This window comes from Vipera berus (genome assembly GCF_964194415.1).
Source record: "Vipera berus genome assembly, chromosome: Z".
Taxonomy (NCBI): Eukaryota; Metazoa; Chordata; class Lepidosauria; order Squamata; family Viperidae; genus Vipera; species Vipera berus.
Window position 1 is genome coordinate 29319592 of NC_138205.1, and position 19419 is coordinate 29339010.

A 19419-nucleotide genomic window follows, 5' to 3' on the forward strand; every position below is an offset into this window, starting at 1 on the left:
ACTTTGACCTTAACTCAGTCTGTGTGACTTTGAATGACAGGGGGTGCTAGTTACTATACAGTTTTATATTTGTCCTTTGTTACTTGTGGTTTACTTTGCTTCATTGAACACTACCCCAAACCTCAATTACATGGTACAATTCACAAATAAATGAATTTTTTTGAAATAGTGCTTTTTCAACAAAGGGAGCAAAAAAAAGTTCTTCAAACAATATGGGCAACTTTTTTGGAGTTCTATTTTCAATATTATTTCCAGACCTTTTCCCCCAATTTTTATTGCTTTAGTTATTAATTTTGTGGTTGTATGCATCTTTTAATGCAGTTGCATGCATTGGTACTTTTCAATACATGTGGATAATAGAATAAAACAGACAATATGCAAAGTTTAAATTCTTTAAGCATTCCTTTTCAATGGAGTGAATAGAACCATTAGTATTGCTCATGTAACCTATAGCAAAGCTATCTCCCTTCCCCTTCCTACCGTATTATTTAGCTGAATACTAAGCAATACACAAATGCTAAAAAAAAATGTTTTAGGCAGGTCTGGATAGTGTAGAATTTTGTTTTTTTACAAAGTATGAAGAGTGCTACAACACAGCACACTAGACCCTAAGCTTGATTTAGTCTTAAACTCACACAACTGTTGTATTCAGATTGCGGTAATGAAAATATCTTATAGATGCTAAACTATTACCAAAGTAAAAATAAATTCTTTGTTGAGTCAATTCTTGGTGACTTGGAGACAAGTCCATATAGGTTTCATGGCAACACTACAAAAATAGTTTTCCATTGCCTTCTTCTTTGAACTACTCAAATCTGCTTTTAGCCTGGTCTCACATCACTTGCATATTGACACAAAGTACACAAGCAACAGTATTTAGAATGATCAAAAGAAGATTTGATCTTGCATCTAAATAATTCCCCACACTAAGAAGATCATCCATGTCCAGATATGTGAATGCTCTCAAATGCCAAGTAGGTATCTCTTCTCTATTTTATCCTCATTCCCTTGCTGAATTTTTCCACAGCATCCCATGCTCTTCATGTGTAAAGACCTTCATGTGATCATTTGGAAAAGACAAAATCAAGAAGGAACAATTGAGTTTGGTAGCAGGGCAGAACAGGTGTAACAATTCTTGTCTGGGATTAAGTGTCACACATTTGAACAGCCACTGATTGGTTGGCTGTAACTTAAGAACCACCTGTAAAATATTTTTTACTTGTTTGCTTATTCAATTTATATGGCTACCCATCTCACACAACTTTTTTTTAAATTCCCATTTATATCCCGCCCTTCTCCGAAGACTCAGGGCGGCTTACAATCTAAGAAGCACAAATCAACTGACTCTGTGATGAACAATTATAAAATCAGTTAAAACCAGTGACTGAACAAAAGCTGTTATTCCAGTTCCAAGTGACTACAAATCAAAATGCTGAAACTAGAAAGCAAAAGCAGACAAACTAATGCAAATTAGAGTAATTATAAAACTTAGTTTGCTTATTCCTTAGCAATTACAATGTGATTTCTAAGTTCAAGATATTTGTATTTTAGCCAAATTTGTGTCCAAACCATTTAAACCCAGAACATTGGATTAAAGTTAACCAAGATCCATTAATTGCAAGTTTGTGCATCTTGACACAGTGTTTGGGTCAACAGGTATCTACTAAATTCAGTTACTCTAACGCAGGTGTGTCAAACTGCCGGCCCACAGGCTGGTTGCATCCTATGGAGGCCGCGCCCACCCCAGCTCCAGCAATATAAAAAAAGTTGCGATATACTGTGACACATCACATGATGTGGAGAGTTTGACACCCGTGGTCTAACATCTTAAAATAAATGCATCAGCTGAAGTGACAGGATGGGATGCTTTTTCCATTAAGACCATAATACCCCCATAATTTTAAACAAGAACCCCAGCTTGAAGAGAAAGGTGATTTCTTTCTTTCCCATGCAAACAAACCTCTTATTATTGCTACTTGTTCTAAGTTATATTTTTGAGGATTATAATTAAAGGATAAATTGATGTTCTTTAACTGCAAATTGTGATCTCAAATCAGGTAGCAGACACACATACACTTGGTTTTAACTTTATTTCTGGAAACACAGCACTGAAATAACACCAAATTGCTTAAAAAACTATTTCCTAGGTGGAATCTTTTAAGAAATTTCAAGCTGAAAATCTCAGCATTTCACTGATAATCCTGTTGGACCTAATGGAAGATATAGTCTAAAACATGTGAACCAGACTACATTGTTTTAATGTTAAAAAGCATTATTCTTAATTAATATAACTTCCTACATATCAGAAATTACTATACGGTCTCCTACCTATCTTAATGCAAAAGGTATTCATTTTCCATGTGGTTAATTTATTTTTAAAAACTCTGTTCAAAATCAATCTCTTAAGAAAATAGAAGGTGACAAGCAATTTGCCAGTTCCAGTTAATTTATGGAATAAAAATGATCAACAACCATTATTTAACAAGTTTATTAAATATGAAGGCTAACTGCTAATTGTATGTTGTGTTCATTTTAGATTTAAATATATATGAATTGGTATTGGGGCCAAAGTCTCCTGTTCCAGATTTAGGAATCCTACCTAGAGATTTATTATTCAATCTGTGGAGCACCCACACTTTTTTAAAAAAACATTTCTTTCTTCACAATACTCCCCTCCTCAGGCCATTTTGTGCAATATCAACTTAAACTAGCTGGCTAAATTAGGAAAAAAATTGGATTGCAATGTTTAATCACAAACCACCAAGATCCTCTTTTGGCTTAAGAACCTGTGATATGAGCAAACTTTATAGTCAGGAAAGTATCTCTTTTCTATTCCCAGACACAAATGAGTATATAGATCAAGAATTCTGTGAATCACAGAATGCTTATTTTCCATAAACCAAGACCTGATGGGAAATTGCTTTTGAATACATCAGGACATTAAGAATTTTTAGAACTGAGTATAATATATTGGTTTGTTCCAAAGTTTAGCCATAGTTTTAACTTTCAGATAAAATGGCCATTGTAATAGATTGCATTTACAAGTAGTTCTCACTTAATGGTAGTTGGGATTGGCAAATTCATCACTAAGTGATGTGGTTATAAAGCACATCATGTGACTGCATTGACTTATGATGGCAACTGATGCAATTTTTATTGCAGTCATTAAGTGAATCCCACATGGTTACTGGGCGCAATGTCACATGATTGCCATTTGTGACACACACACACACACACCTCCAGGTTCCCTATTGACTTTGCTTGTGGGAAGACAGTAGTGAATGTAGCAAACAATTATGTGACCACAATATACTGTGGCTGTCATAATTGCAAGCTAGTTTCCAAGTGTCCAATAGTGATTATGTGATAATGGGGAAACTATGACAGCTGCAGTTACAAGGTCCAGTCATAAGTCTCCTTGTTCAGCACCACTGCACCTTTGAATGGTCTCTGAATGAGTGGTTGTTTAAAGAGGACTACCTATAATAATGTCTTTGGATGATTCTAGAGAGCAGAGGGAGATGCGTGCTGCTTTAAAACGATCAAGAAAAAATAAAAGAATAAGATCAGCAGAAGTCTATGGAATTTCCAAAATGTACTTACAGCCAAGTAGTGGGAGGAACACGGCCTAAAAAAGATAGTCCTATTTAAGCAGTGCTCCAAGAGCTTTGGGATGATATGCATGGCAACTAAATTTTTAATTTGGAACGTTAATGGACTAAATTCATCACAGAAGAGGAAGAAAGTTTTTTTTTAATATTTAAAACAATTCAAGATAGATGTTATATGTTTGCAAGAAACGCATATTAGGGTTGTGGACCAAAAGTATTTATCGAACTCAAGGTTGGGCACGCAATTTGTTGCTTCTGCAATGAATAAGAAAAATGGAGTGGTTGTTTATCTTAAAAGTGCTTTAACAGTGGACTTAATTGAAGCAGATAAGCATGGAAGATATGTTATGATAGACTTGCTACTAGTAGGTAAAAAGATGCTTTTAGTTGGATTATATGCTCCTAATTAACAACAAGTTGACTTTTTTAGTTTATTTCATACAAAGTTTACCCAGTTGGATTATAAAAATTTTATTTTTATGGGGGATTGGAATGGTGTTTTGGATGTACAGATGGACAAGGCTGGAGCTTTTAAGCGCGGCCCAAGTCATGCTAGACTGTCTAAATCCTTTTTTGAAATGAAGGATGACTTGGAACTGCGAGATATTTGTTGTGAAAGACATTCGCATGAAAAGGATTATACTTTTTTTTTCTGACAGACATCAATTTTTTTTCAGGGTCGATTTTATTTTGTTGACAAATGACTTTTTTTTAAGGATTAAGAAGGTGAAGATATGTGTAAGAACTATTTCTGATCATAGCCCAGTTTGGCTAGAGATTTATAAGGACAATAGAGATAGGCGCTCGTGGCGCGTAGATGAGAATTTGTTTAGAAACCAGAGAAATGTGGAAGAATGTAAACAGCGGATGAAGGGTTTTTGTTTTTTTTTTAAATTAATATGAATAAGGGCACCTCTATGGATATGGTTTGGGATGCTAGCAAGGCCTATTTGAGAGGGGTGTTGATATATATGAACAATAAACATAGATGCGCTGTGGAAGCTAGGAGGGAAGAATTGGGGAATGAAATAAAGGAAAAAGAAAAGGCTTGGATTTTGAATTTAGAGGTTGTGAAGTCTAAGGAGGCTATTAAACTGTTAAGAGGAATGGATTGAGTATATCCAGAACAAATATGGGATTAAGAAGTTTCAGGTAGTATTTGAATAAGTCTTCCTTTCTTTTTTTTCTGTTTTTTTTATATATATTCTATATTAATAGTGTTTGTAGTTATCCTATGTGAGCTAGAGAGTGATAGATTTTAGAGTCTATGGTTGTTAGCATATGGTTGTTTATGATTCTTTTTTTGTTTTTTATACCTTGTACTTAGCTCTGGGAAGTCGGGGGGTGGGTAGGGGGGACTGTCAAAGGGGGGGGACTGGGTAAGGAGGGAGGGATAGGGGAGGGGTAGGGGGGACTGTCAAAGATAAAATGTATGATAAAACTTTTCAATAAAAAAAAATAATGTCTCCAATTCACTAAGCAACAGATTTTTGGGGGGGAAATCAAAATTATTTTTAAAATATTGTAATTGTTAATTTTATTAATAATACTATTAACACTAGTATTTTAATAGGATTTGGAAAAAATGCAATTGGCTGGCACCATACAGCAAGAGACATTTATTATATTGTTATGCAGATTAATTCATTGACTGAGCAAATGATTCATCAAGCATACTATGACTTATTTAACAAGGCAGCAACCCTTTCAATGAGACAGTAGTTATCTGATCTCCTCTACTGAATTTATTTCTTAAATGTATTACAATCCATGTACTGAAGAGCAGAGGTCCCCAACCTTTTGGGCACCAGGGACCAGTTCCGTGGAGACAGTTTTTTCCACAGACCAGAGGGTGTGTGGTTTTGTGTGCAGCCTGCATCTTGCAGTTGGGGTTTTGCTTGTTTGTGCAGTCCGGTTGCTGGCATGCCGCGACCCGATACTGGTCCACGGACCAGGGTTTGGGGACCCCTGCTATAGAGAAGGCAGGACCTGGAGCTTACTTAAACCTCTAGGAATTTATGAACATATATTGCAATCAGACAAGTATTTTGGATTATTTTCTTTTAAAATAGTGCTCCTTAATTGCTCATCCTCCTACAAAAAGCAAAGAATTAATCTATTCCTCCAAGTCAGGATTCATAAGATTCCCTATGTGTTTTCTGGTGCATGGACAGAGTGTGGCTTATCAAGCAACTGCAAACAATTGCAAAAGATGGGGGATTAGGAGATGAAGACTATTCAGAGATGTTTGAGCCCAAGCACCTCTCATTTTAGAAAGCACACTCTCTTGCATGACTCCGTACCCAGTCTATGCCCTTTTAAGTGCTACGTCTGCACTCCATGACTCCCAATAAAGCCAACACAAGGTCCGGGTCCTTTCTCACAGTCTGTCTGACCCCTAATATAGCCTGGTGCGGAGTGCTAAGCCATCACCCAAAGCGATCACTAATAACGCAGCAGGAGCAATGCCCCACCCCCTCCACCCCCATCCCACCGGAAGGTTGGTCCAGCTGTCACATAGGCTTTGCCAGGACCTGCCTGATCAGCTCTGCCTGAGATGCTTTGCATAGTTCAGGAGCCTGACGAGAGACTTGGAACCTACTCAGCAGTCCCTGGGAGAAAGCTTCTCTTATCTCTGTAACTTATCCACATGTTAAATCCAGTTCTTTCTTGTATTTCGCTTCACTGCCATGAATGCCTCTGAGATACTACACAGAAGGGAACAATTTGTTAGGACTCACATGATCCCCATTTCTTTTGTCCAGAGAAGCTAAAACTAACACACTACAGCTTTTCCCTATGGACCAGTTTGGTTTGTTGGGGTGACTTGGCCAGCTGATTTCCTGTAACCAAATCACAGGGGTCCCATTTTATGAAGACAATATTCTGTCTTGATTTAAAGGGCTGTCTATTTCAACTCTTGTTTAAAAATAAAATAAAAGTAAGAAGGGGGGGTAGCCATCAGGCCCAGAATTGCCCATCAACAGTTAGCATCTGGTCACTGTCTCATGCCATTCATGCCTTTATTTAGTTAAATGCATTTCAATTACAGTACTTATGTCCTACACATACATCTCTGTATATAGAATAGCAGAGCTGCATTTTATGCAACTCTGTAGCCTTTTTGGTGGCACTGACCATGCTAATGGACAACTCTCAAGATGTCACTCCTCTCAAAACTGTATAAGCATAATGGGAAATATTTCCCATAATGCCATTAAGGGTGTCTGAATGGTACCTGTGCAAGTCAGCATTTGGAAGAGGAAGGTGTACTGGAAGTGGATGGTGCAGCTATGCAAAACATGTTTAGTTGGCAAACTATGGGAAAAAGAGGTTTATTATCAGTACAGCCAGAAAAAACATATACAGTACTTATACATACTCCAGTGCAACCATTTTCCTTTTAGCTACTCAAAATGATGATGTAATTTTAAAAATTATTGCTTGATTGCAGGGAAAATAAAATCCTTCTGATTTTTTTTTAAAAAGGGACTTGAATACTCAGCAGGCCAATTGTGCTCAGAAAGTCAGAAGGATTGGTTAGTACTTGGAGGGAGATTATCAAGAAATACTAGGCTTTAACCTAGAATAAGTTTTTAAAAATGCCCCAAATACTCCAAAGAAGACAATGACATTAAGAAAATTTGCAAGGATGTGAAAGCTAAGTCACTCATCTATCATTTTATAGGGACTGATCCCTTTTGATAATGGTGGGTGAGTGGGTGGAATTCGGAAATGTTACAGTAGAATAGAACCATTTGCATTTTGACAAAGGGCACATACAATTAGAAAATGTTGGTTGTTTGGTTGGGTTTTTTTAAGTTTCTAAAGAGGAAGGAGGAAATTCTTGGGATCATGGTGTCTAACCGTAAGTTTCCCCCAATTTAATCATTTACTTCCTAATATAAAGGTCTATGTCCCCCACTCCAATTCAGGAGGGTTCCCCTAAACTTACCCTGCAAACATGAAGCAGTAAGCAGGAGTAATATCTATGGCACTGTTTCTCAATCTTAGCAGCTTTAAAATGTGTGGATTTCAACTGGCTGGCTGTGGAATTCTGGGAGTTGTAGTCTACACATCTTAAAGTTTCTCAACAACGGCCTATGGCTTCATCTGCCCATTAATTACGTAGAAAGGAAAGGACTGGACTCATCAATAAAATACTTATATTCTCATAAGCTTTATTTGGGAGATTTTAACTTAGGATGGTTCACTAATAGCTACAGTGATCATATTTTCCTAGAAAAAAAATAAAGGGCAAACCTGAAAAGGGGCCAATCTCAAAAAGATTTATAAGAATAAAAAACTGTAATTGTTTATATTTATGTTTTTGCTTTACAAAGAATATATATTTATATATTATATATTAATATTATATATTAATCTCCTTCATTGATATTAATATATTGTAAAAAGATCGTTCAACTTCCATACTTTTCACATGCATGTGAAAGAATGTGCATTAAGTGGCAGCATTTGTACAGTAAACATTAAATGATCCAGTTAAAAGACAAAAGTGAATCTGAACAATAAATCAATCTAAAGGCAAGCTTCCTGAAATAAAGGGCTGCTCTTTGTAACACAGGACATATCATCACTGTACCTATATCTCTTTCACCCCTTCCCATTACTGCTTCTCTGACCTTTCGTGAGCTCCATCTCACTTTGCCATTTTGGGGGCCTTCTGCCCTATTAGGGGCACAGAGGGAGTAGGGTTTTCTGCCCAAGAAAACAGGCATGGCCAAGTTTATAATTAGACTCTCTGGCTTTAGGCTGCTTTTGCTGAGCCCATAAAGTAATTCAACCCACAGGCAGAAGATGAATCCCTTGGCATCAGCACTCTGGTCAAGCTAGGCCTCTCAATTTACTTTACTTGCTTCTTACCAAGGAGTTCATTTTCACCATTGCAAAATCCAGGCATGGTTGCTTCAAACTCAGAAATGCAAATTATCCACTGTACAAGGTTTAAAGGGGAAGGATGTCCCTCCAAATGTAAAGATAAACCTCAGCAGCAAGTTATAAATTCAAGAAAAAATATACAGGTAATTAAAAATACCCAGTGCTCTCCTGCACTCTCTAAGCATGCACATTTCAGTGCATACTCTGTCCTTATATAGACACCCAACTATGTGTGAATCCACTGAGCTGAAATGAAAGATGCAGACCGTACATCTTGAGATTCATTTTCCTAGAATCTGAATCTAATGCACAATATGCATTATGTGGTACCATTTGTACAGTAAACATTAAATGTTCCAATTATCAGATCCTAGAATCTGAATCTAATGCAAAATAAATGTTATACACATTCCAGGTGCAGTAGTCATTATATGAATCTTACAATATAGATATTTCCATATGTTTCATTATTAAAAAGATTGATCCTAGGCAACATCATTACATATACCCAGAATGCTTATCATAATAATCTCAGAGTCAAATAAGCAAAATCAAAAAGTAGGTTTTCCTGTGTTTAAAACATAAATTCAAAACTAGATTTGTATGCCTCACGCTTAAAAATCTCATGGTGATATATAATTCAGCTCAGAGGTAGGATGAAATGCTATAGATTCAGATGTGCAATGTAGCACCAAGTATTCCATTTCTTATTGCATTTTAACTCAGTTGAATTTTGATTTAAACACTGTACAGTCTCTGTTCCAATAACTATATGAAATAAAATTGGGCATCTATTCCAGCAGATCTCTAAATCACATCAGCCATATAAACACCATTCTTCACACTGTTCCAGTTTGTGTTACACAATTAATATGCAGTTACCAACTTGATTTTCTCTCCATACTAAGAATGGGATTATCAAATGTTCCATGCACACCACACTAGCATCAGCCTACACATCAACTGGGAATTACAATTGGAATGTAGCTATACTTTTATTACTTTATTTTAATATCTAAGCCACTAGCCTTGAAAATAGAATGGGAGTATATATAAATATATAAGTAAGTATAAAGCTCAAATATATTTCCAATTCAGTTTTCCCCAAATAGAATGGGAGTGCCACAACAAACAAGTGTTCTAGGAAATGAAATTTTAACACACCTAGAGGGAGATAGTAGGGGAAATACCTCTATCATTGCAAAACTCACTCCCTGTCCACGTTGAATACAATGAACACTCTTACCCAGTGTTAAAGTTCTATATAATACTGTTCCACCAATTTCATAAAATAGACACAAAATGTATACAGGGTTCATACCTTAATAACTGAATGCATGGTTTATCAGCGTTGCTTAACTATGATTCATTTATTACTCATGGAGTATTGAATAAACCAGAATATATAGGGTTCCCACAACATATTGTAATGAGGATAATTAAGCCATCATAGATGGCTTCATATAGTCACCTAAACTACCACAAAAAAGGTGGGAATAGTTTAACAAGATGGTGTGAAACAGATGCATTCCAGTCTAATCCAAAATTCTTTATTCACAAATATACAGACATAGTCTATATTTACATAAGATCTACCTCCATACCTTGGGAATATCCATGGAGGGGTCATAAAAGATCAAGGTGGCAGGCATGATCATATAATTGCAGCCCCTCCTCTTTTGAGCTATGTGCTATTCATGTCAAAAAGAAGCAGGACTTCAATCACACATCCATCATCTTGACTTTTTTTTATTCCCCCCCTTCCCCATACCGCTGCCACATTTCAAAATGAAGATTTACAGGATATAAGGGTACCCACATACAATGCTGAGTGAAATCCACTGTGGAGTAGCATATATGGTGTCCAACTGCAACTAGGGAATGAAATTATCAGTTCCCCAACCAATTAAGATTCAGGAGACTCCCCTACAAATTTCTGTTTTCAATAAATAGACCTACCAATTTGTCAATTTTACAAAATGGCAAAAAAGAAAGAATATGAGGAAGACATCAACCTAAAGTAGTCTACTGGTAATAGAAGGGAAATTGTTCATTTGCTGGAATTTTCAAACCCTTCTCCATTCTTCTTAACAGATATTGCTGAAAAGACTTGGTAAGAATCACACTTGGATAAGCAAATACTTAGAGTTTTAGACAGATTCCTGCAAAGACTTAATCATGCACAATGGCAGATATAAACCCCTTGTGATGCACACAACTTTGCAAACATGATGGTTGTATATCAGGCCATTTTTTAAAAGCAATTTATCTCAGTACATGTAATATTACAATCAACATTCCTAAAATAGATAAATCTGTGTGGCAAAATAAATCTCTTCAGTCAATCCTATACTGCTGCACAAATACATTTCAGCATATGATCTGGAGAAGATCCAAAATATTTGGAGAATCAAAGTCTAAATAAATTGAGTTAAACAATTAGATCTGAAATTGGACCTGAAACTGATAGCATGGCAAGACAAAAAGTCTGGTTGGAGTGTCTGGCGTGACAATAGGAGACCTAAATCTGTGCTCCTTTCATGTAGTTCTTAGGCCTCAGAAAAAGTATCTCTGAGTGTAATATTGCCTCCAAAGTTCTACTGGATAAGAATGTGCAATAAACTACATAATAATAGATTTATGGGGGCATAAATCCCTGAAAAATAAACATAATTTAGGAAAATATATTAACAGGGTAATCACATGGATGTCTATTTAGAAATAAATCCAATTAGTTAATGGATTATCTTCTAGTAACTGAATTCAGGTTTAGAGCTGAAAGAATAACCACTGAATAATTTCCAGAAACAGCTTTTGAGCCGCATACTAGAGGAATATATCTGGGGCAATTACTGGGAATGAGTAAGAGAGAGACAAGAGTAATGAATAAGATCAAAGGAGTTCATGGACTTGTCTTAAATTTCCATTCACCTTATCTGTAAAAATAAGAATTCTTCAAGATAACCTACAAGTAGTTTTCTGTGCTACAGTATGGACACAGTTTGTCTTCTTTCAGGCTGCTTCTTTAAAAAAAAATCTCAGGCCATCTTACAGCCCTGGACTTTTCTGGTAATCTCCCATCTAAGTACTAATCAAGTCCAACCATACTTAGCTCTTTTTGAGATCAGCCAATTGGGCAAATGTATATTTAGAAATAGTTGCTACCACCTTAATAATAAAATAAGTGCTAACTCTTGAAGGACAACTTCAAGGCTCTGCTTTCCCTCTATCAGTCTTCCTCAAGAGCTTCAACTAGACAGCCTTTCAAACAGAAGCCTCTGGAGCAGGAATACTCAGTCCAACTTCCTTGATTTGCTGAGTTTTTCCAGAATTTAACTTTTTTAAGAGGATTGACCAAAAATTATTTAGTTTGAGGATAGGGAGGAAGATGACCTACTTCGGGTAGGTGGCAGATTTGTTGTCCTGCACCATTCAATTTCCTGTACCAAATCTGTACTCACAAGGCATTTTTGGTTCAAATCCATTTACTATGTTGCATCAGTTTCTCTCTAAAATGTGTTTCTTTTGCTTTTCATATTCATCTCTTTACCAACATATTTATCCAGTATCTTTCCTACAAAAACAATCCCTTTGACAAGATACACATGACTTCAGTCAAAAAGAAATGCTTATTCTAAGTTTAATTTCATTGAGTATTTATGTTGTATCTTACAGCAATACATGCATTTCCTCAGTTGGCTAACAGTTCAGGTTATATATTAGTCCTCAGTTCTTGTGGGTCCATAACTGAAGTATGATCTAAACATATGACTGAAATTCCTAGCTCAAAGTTCATAATTTTAGCCTGTTGTTCCAAGTCCAAATTTTTCATCCCTCAACAAGCCACTTAGGACTCGTTTTCCTTTGCAGATACTTGAGGGTTTAGCCAAAGTTCCTAGCTCATAAGTTGATGTCTGATGATAGATGTAAACCCTCACAAACATAAGCACATGTGTACCCACCCACACCAGTCCTCCTACTTCAAATCAGCTGACTGTACTCCCATCTATCTATCCATAGCAACACAATGCATCCTCTCTGTTTTCATATACTTCTCACCTTCTTATTTCTTTATCCTGGGTTGATGACACCTGTTAGGTGACAGTGATGTGCAATGCATCCAAGACTTTGGCAGTGAGATATGGAAAAATTAGTTCATCATCTCTCTTGGCATCACAAACCTGGTACCACATTTCCATAGTCTCATCTACATTAGGTTCTTTGAACTAATTTCTTCTCCTTCCCAGTCCTTCTTTGGTGTGTCACCCCCCAGCAGAGGTTAAAAGGTTAAAAACCAGGGCTTTTTTTCTCATAGAACGCCCAGAACGGAGTTCCGGCACCTTTTTTGGATGGAACCTTGTAGGGTAGGCAAGGCAGATTGTATGACATGTGTGAGTTCCGGCACCTTTTTCTTTTACAAAAAAAGCACTGTTAAAAACACTCTAAACATCTCCCAAAATCCAGCTCCAAGGCCACCCATAATATGAGGCAAAATGAGGCAATAGCTCTGGTTGAGAGATCTGGGGGCAGAGGCAGCAGCTAGAGGTATGTGCCACATGTTGGGTCCTAAGCTGGCCCGATGCCCAGTGGAGCTGATTATTATTAGGATGAAAATACTTAATGGTCAGTCCATTTGGTTTCTTTCAAAGGATCATTATGTACTTGGTCCCAGGGAACTTATTGCCCTTGGATAAGCCCTGCTGAGCCTCAGTTCCTATTAGGAAAGGAAGGTTATTGTGGCACAGATATGGAGCCCCAGAAAAATCATCAGTTTCCATTTCTTGCTTCAGTGATCATTGCCAAGAGTAACATACATTTCTTGGGTCTGCAGATCAGAGAATTCAAGCAAGCAAACCAAATCAATATTTGAATGTCTGCTTTGGAGTGGAATCAAGCCATTCCATTCCTTCTGATTTTTAAGAAGGTACATTCAGGATTAGGAACATGTTTGATCTACTCTTTTAAAAAAAAATAATTTCCAAAGTCGTAATTCAAAATTATTTCCAAAGCAAATGTACAAGTATAACTTCTGTTAAATCAATTTGAACGTGGAATTTTGTTCTGTATTAGTATTAGATTAGGGGCCACACATTGTTATTTCTACACCAAACCTCAAAGCTAATTACCCCAATTGTTCATGATTTCAGCAGAATTATTTGGAAGAGAGGCAGTGAAGGAGAAACTTTTTCCTGCAAGTATTACTAGAATTCTGCTGGTCTGGGTTCTGACAGTTCTCATATCTGGAAAGTTCCAGATTGAAGAACTCTGTATTCTTGAAGAAAGGAAAGAAAGGTAATGGAGGTACCAGATCCCATCCCATTGCCTTGTAATGTCAAGGCAATTTCTGTTGGGTAGGAGGATAGGATAAATATTGATACATTAAGCAACCAGAGGACAAGGGGAGTCTTGCGCCTTACATGAAATCCTTGCTGCAAGATGTTTCAAGGGTAAAACATAGGTGATGTCACATTTCATCAATTTGGCATCACTGTGCTTAAGAACAGATATAAGACCTGTACTTATGACTGGTTGCTTAATGACTGTTGAGAGTTATGATGAATTATGACCTGTTTTCCAAATTACGACCTGTTTTCCGAATTATGATGGCCCCCACAAATAACATTATCATATTTTGGGTTCTTGGCAATCAGCTCACCTTTATGGCCATTTGCAGTATCCTGAGGTCACATGGCTGGGATTTGCGACTTTCTTGCCAATTTCCATCATTAATTTTTTGTTTCTGGCAAAAATGCCAATCAGGGGAAATTGATTCGCACAATGACTATGGTGTTCTCTTAACAACTGCCATATTCACTTAATAACACTAGTGTTTGCTTCATAATTATAGGGAAAAAACAAAAGTAATTTTAAATCCAGTCGTGATGCTTCCACTTATGACCACAACAACTTACAACCTTAATTCTGGACTTTATTACAGTTGTAAGTTGAGGACTACCTGTACTTATGTTCACAACCAAACTAGCACATCAGGTGTGCATGTGGCAGGCATGAAGGAAGTATAGGTTGGGACCTGGTCTTACTCCACTTTACTCAATTGTTTTAATTTACTCAATTTTGCTTTACTTTACTTAATTGCTTACCCCCATTTTACTCAATTGCAGCATGTGATAGTCATTTAACTCTCCATAAATAGGAAAGCTGGTGTTGAATGGCAGTAGTAGCCAGTTCTAATTAGTTCTATCTCCTTGGCAAATGTTTTCCTTAATTTGAGAATAGTTAAAATGAACAAAGAAAAGATTCCGTGGGTTGGATTGCAGGAATTCTACTTTCCACCACCAAAGTACTGGGCTTCTTCTTCTTTAACATTTTATCTCAGCACAGGGACATTTGGTTCACTTGGGCAACACACAATATAATCTCTATGCTTTTATACTACATTTTCTTCAAATATTATTTTTTATTAATATTTTTGTAATTTTTTTGTAATTGTGTTACTGTACAATAACGTTCTAGTTATTGTAATCCCTGTAATTATTATAAACACTCTAAATATATAAAATCATTCTTTTATCTATTTTGGCTCAATATTCCTTTGATCTAAGCATGACTTCCGTTATTTATCCACAAATGAATGATGAGGGTTTTTGAAACAGAATACCTATATATATAATCTGTGTTTGTTAAGAATGTCTTTTTATAATCTAAGTGTATTTTAACAGTTTGAATTAAAATAAAATGGAACTGGAAGAGACATTGGAGGTCTTCTACTCCAGCCCCCTGTTCAAACAGGAAGACCTACACCATCTCAGACAAGTGACTGCCTCTTCTTAAAAATCTCCAGTGATGGAGCGCCCACGATTTCTGGAGGCAAGCTGTTCCACTGGTTAATTGTCCCCTCTGTCAGGAAGTTTCTCCTTAATTCCAGGTTGCTTCTCTCTTTGATCAGTTTCCAACCATTGTTTCTTGTTCTGCCCTCTGGTGCTTTGGTGAATAACTTGACCCCCTCTTCTTGGTGGCATCCCCTCAAATACTGGAATACTGCTATCATGTCTCCCCTATTTCTTCTTTTCTTTAGACTAGCCAAACCCAAGTCCCGCAGCCATTCTTCATATGTTTTAGTCTCCAGGCCTTTAATCATCTTAGTTGCTCTTCTCTGAATTTTTTCCAAACTCTCAATACCTTTTTTGTGATATTGGTGACCAAAAATTGGCTGCAGTATTCCAGGTGTGGTCTTACTAGGGTTTTATAAAGCGGTACTAATACTTTGCTTTATAGATCTTGATTCTATGCCTCTGTTTATACAACCCAGGATTTTTTGGCTCCTGCTGCACACTGCAGACTCATAGTCAAGTGGTCATCCACTAAGACTCCAAGGTCCCTCCCACAATTACTGTTTTTAAGCCAGGTCTCGCCCAATCTGTACTTGTACCTTTGACTTTTCCTGCCTAAATGTAAAACTTTGCTTTTCTCCACATTGAAACTCATTTTGTTGCATAGGACCAGGGCTTTTTTTCTCATAGAACACTCAGAACGGAGTTCCAGCACCTTTTTTGGATGGAACCTTGTAGGGTAGGCAAGGCGGGTTGTATGATGTGTGTGAGTTCCGGCACCTTTTTCTTTTACAAAAAAAAGCACTGCATAGGACCCATTGTTCAAGTTTGTCTAGATCTTTTTGGATCCTGAGTTTGTCTTCTGGGGTGTTGGCTACTCCTGCCAGTTTGGTGTCATCTGCAAATTTGATGAGCTCCCCTTCAATTCCCTCATCTAAGTCATTGATGAAGATATTGAAGAGTACTGGGCCTAAGATGGAACCTTGTGGTATCCGGCTGCTTACTTCTCTCCATGTGGATGTTATGCCATTGAGGACTACTGGTTGAATACAGTTTTCCAGCCAGCTACAGATCCATCTGGTGGTGATGTTGCCTATTCCACCTTTTTCTAGCTTACCAAGGAGTAGGTTGTGGTCTACTTTATCAAATGCCCTATTGAAATCTAAGTATACTATGTCCACAGCATTTTGGTGGTCTACTAGTTTAATCACTTTATCAAAGAATGAAATAAGATTGGTTTGGCATGATCTGTTTTTAAGAAACCCATGCTAGCTATTAGTTATAACTTTGATTGCTTCTAGTGGTTCGCAGATCTGCTTTTTGATTATCTTTTCTAGGATCTTACCAGGTATTGATGTTAAACTGATTGGTCTGTGGTTTCCTGAGTCTGTTTTTTTTCCCTTTCTTGAGGATGGGAACCACATCAACCCTTTTCCAATCCTTAGGTACTTCCCCAGGGCTCCAGGATTTATGAAAAATGTGGTGCAATGGTTCTAAGATAATATCTGCCAGCTCCTTCAGAACTCTGGGATGTAATATGTTGCATCCCAGTGATTTATATTCATCAAGGTTGGATAAGTGTTCTCTTATCATTTTCTTGCTTATTTTAATTTTTGTTTCTAGTTTGTCTTTAGTTACAGTGCTTAGTTACAGTCACTCAATTGTTTTTATAGTATTTTTAAAAAGCAATGCATATACATATGTACAGTGTACACAGTTACAGATTTAAAAACAATCTAAAACCACAGTAGGACTTTCCACTTCTAATGTCCCAGTGCTGGACAGTAGTTTGTGGCATGTGTTTATGCTATAAAAACCAAGCCTATTTCTCCCACTACTGTGATTTTATGGATTGGTAGATAGCACTTGATTATGTTATCAACACAGCAGATATTAGATTGCATTTATTAACACATATCTACAAAACCACAGTTCTATTTGGAGAAATATCTTACCAAATATACTGCTGTCTCCAGAAATTAGAGTATCTCCACTGCAAATCCTGCTCAATTTTTTTATGAGAAGTGACTTTGCTTTACATATTTAAACCCTTAAATTAAACATTTCCTGCAGTTGAGTTTTATAGTAAGCACGGTGTCAGCCAATTAATGACATCTAAGCAATTTTGCTGCTTCATTCACAACTAATAAATCATCTCTGATATCTGAATACAGCTATTAGAAAGGATTAACTAGCTGTGAAAGAGATAAGTATATACATCCAGGCAAATAAGTATAAGTTTTCTTAAATGATGTAGCCATCTGGTGACAAGATGAGATGGCAAAATGACAGCAAACCCTTACCTAGTCTTATTCATTTTACAAATGATTCAAGGTGTGGTGTGTTAAAGTATGACTATCTGTTATTCAAGATTATCATATTGTATTGCCATCAATATTTTTGCTTTCCAAAAAAGCAAGGAGAAAAAGAAGAAGGAAATGAAGGAAACAAAGAACTTTCAAAGTACGATGGGAGGGAGAAACAGTGGGTCCTTCAGATATTTTTGGTCTTCGGCTCCTCTCAGACCCAACAAGGGATCAATGTTGATGATGGTAACTGGAATCCTAGAACACCTGGAACATCAAGAATTCTCTATATTCCCTCCCTAAGTTGCAATAAATTCTAGTTCAGCTTTCACCAGCCAGTTGCCCTCCACACTGGCCAAAAATATTGGAAACTACTCAGTTCAAGTTCTGAAAATCATTCTGTTGTGAGAAATGATCACTGTACAACTGTATTTGGCCCCATATCAGAGGGAGAGAGGGAGAGAGGGAGAGGGGAGAGGGAGAGAGAATATACACAGGAACATAAAAGACCTTTGGATGCTTTTTGGACACAAGGAAATACAGTTTAAGGTAAACTTCTCATATTATGCTATTCGTTTTTTTAATGTCTTGTGTAACACCAGCTAATGTAGTTTATGTCTCCCTGTGCAATATATGAACCAAATAAACTAGGTTTTGTGCAGTGTGTTAATCCAGCCCAAATGTCAAGAGTATGCAACACAAAGATAAAAGGGTAGGTAACAAATTAATGCAATTGCATACATATAGTAAACATTCTGTAAGAAAGACAAATTTTGAGAATGAGAGTTCACAGTTGGCTAATAATCAGAGATGGAAGTTCTCCCTGATCTGGAAGCAAGATTAAAAACGACTGAACTCAGAGGGGTGCTGAAGAAATTGTGACATCTATATTTGGCTAGGTTTTTACATTATATTATTCTGCTAAGAAAGCCCAAATTGGTGTAAGAGTTTCAGTCTGTCATTTTGTTCCCATAAAAACACTGGGAGGTAGCTTAGACTGAGAGAAGTGAATCCGATTAACCCCTAAATCAATTTAATCTCCATAGTTGGGCCTCTCTTTACATCTCTTTTAATGGACTGAGGAGAATTTCTGCCTGAAATAATTGATCCATTACTTTTATTTTCTCTTTGCTTTCTGTTATTTTAAAACATACAGGAAACTTTCTGCTTGCCTGTGAACGTGACAGAATGTAACATAATATCATATACTATAGAATATAATGGAATCTACATAATCATAGAATATAATATCCTTACAGCAGGAAGTTTTAACACTACTTTTTCACCCTCATGCTCAGCACTCAATCAACACTCTCAACCCATCACTATTTTATGCCCCCACTTTCCCCATCACTTCTTACAATATATCTACTTGGGTGGTGGGCCTAAATTATTGTCTCCAACCATTTCCTGTGGCAGATTGAAGCAAAATCCTTGTCAGACTTCAGAGTCCCCTTTCAGTTCCATCTTAGCAACCATCACATCCCAAGCAAAGCACCAATAGTGTAAATGGCACATTCCTATCCATCAATTGGCAAAATTCAAAGAGAGAGCCATGAGGAGACCAGGGGTCAAGCACATCATTCACATCCCAAACAGAGCAACCTGGACAGGGTACAGGCCCATATCAGTTATTACTAACCTTCCCTGGCTCAATATTCCATTTTATCTTTAAAAAAAAGAAAAGAAAAGGAGAGGGATTGTTATCTTCTGTGTCCAGATGGATTTGATGACATTTAGCTCCCTTACCAGTTTTTGCAGGCTCAGGCATGGTTCAAACTGCAGGGCAGATAAATGCTGGGTCTGTTCGAG

At 36.9% G+C, this 19419-nt stretch overlaps 1 protein-coding gene across 2 annotated transcripts in view; it reads right to left on the reverse strand.

Moving 5' to 3' along the window:
• The window catches only part of MYBPC2 (myosin binding protein C2), a 70504-nt gene extending 51085 nt beyond the window's left edge, over positions 1–19419 (reverse strand). Inside the window, exon 1 of one of the 2 annotated variants that reach the window (XM_081343114.1) lies at positions 19357–19419. In XM_081343114.1, coding sequence (XP_081199240.1) covers positions 19357–19378 — 22 coding nt within the window. In that variant the 5' untranslated portion in view covers positions 19379–19419. Of the gene's footprint in view, positions 1–6849; positions 6872–19356 lie in introns of those variants that run through there. The other variant, XM_081343115.1, reaches the window with a different exon arrangement.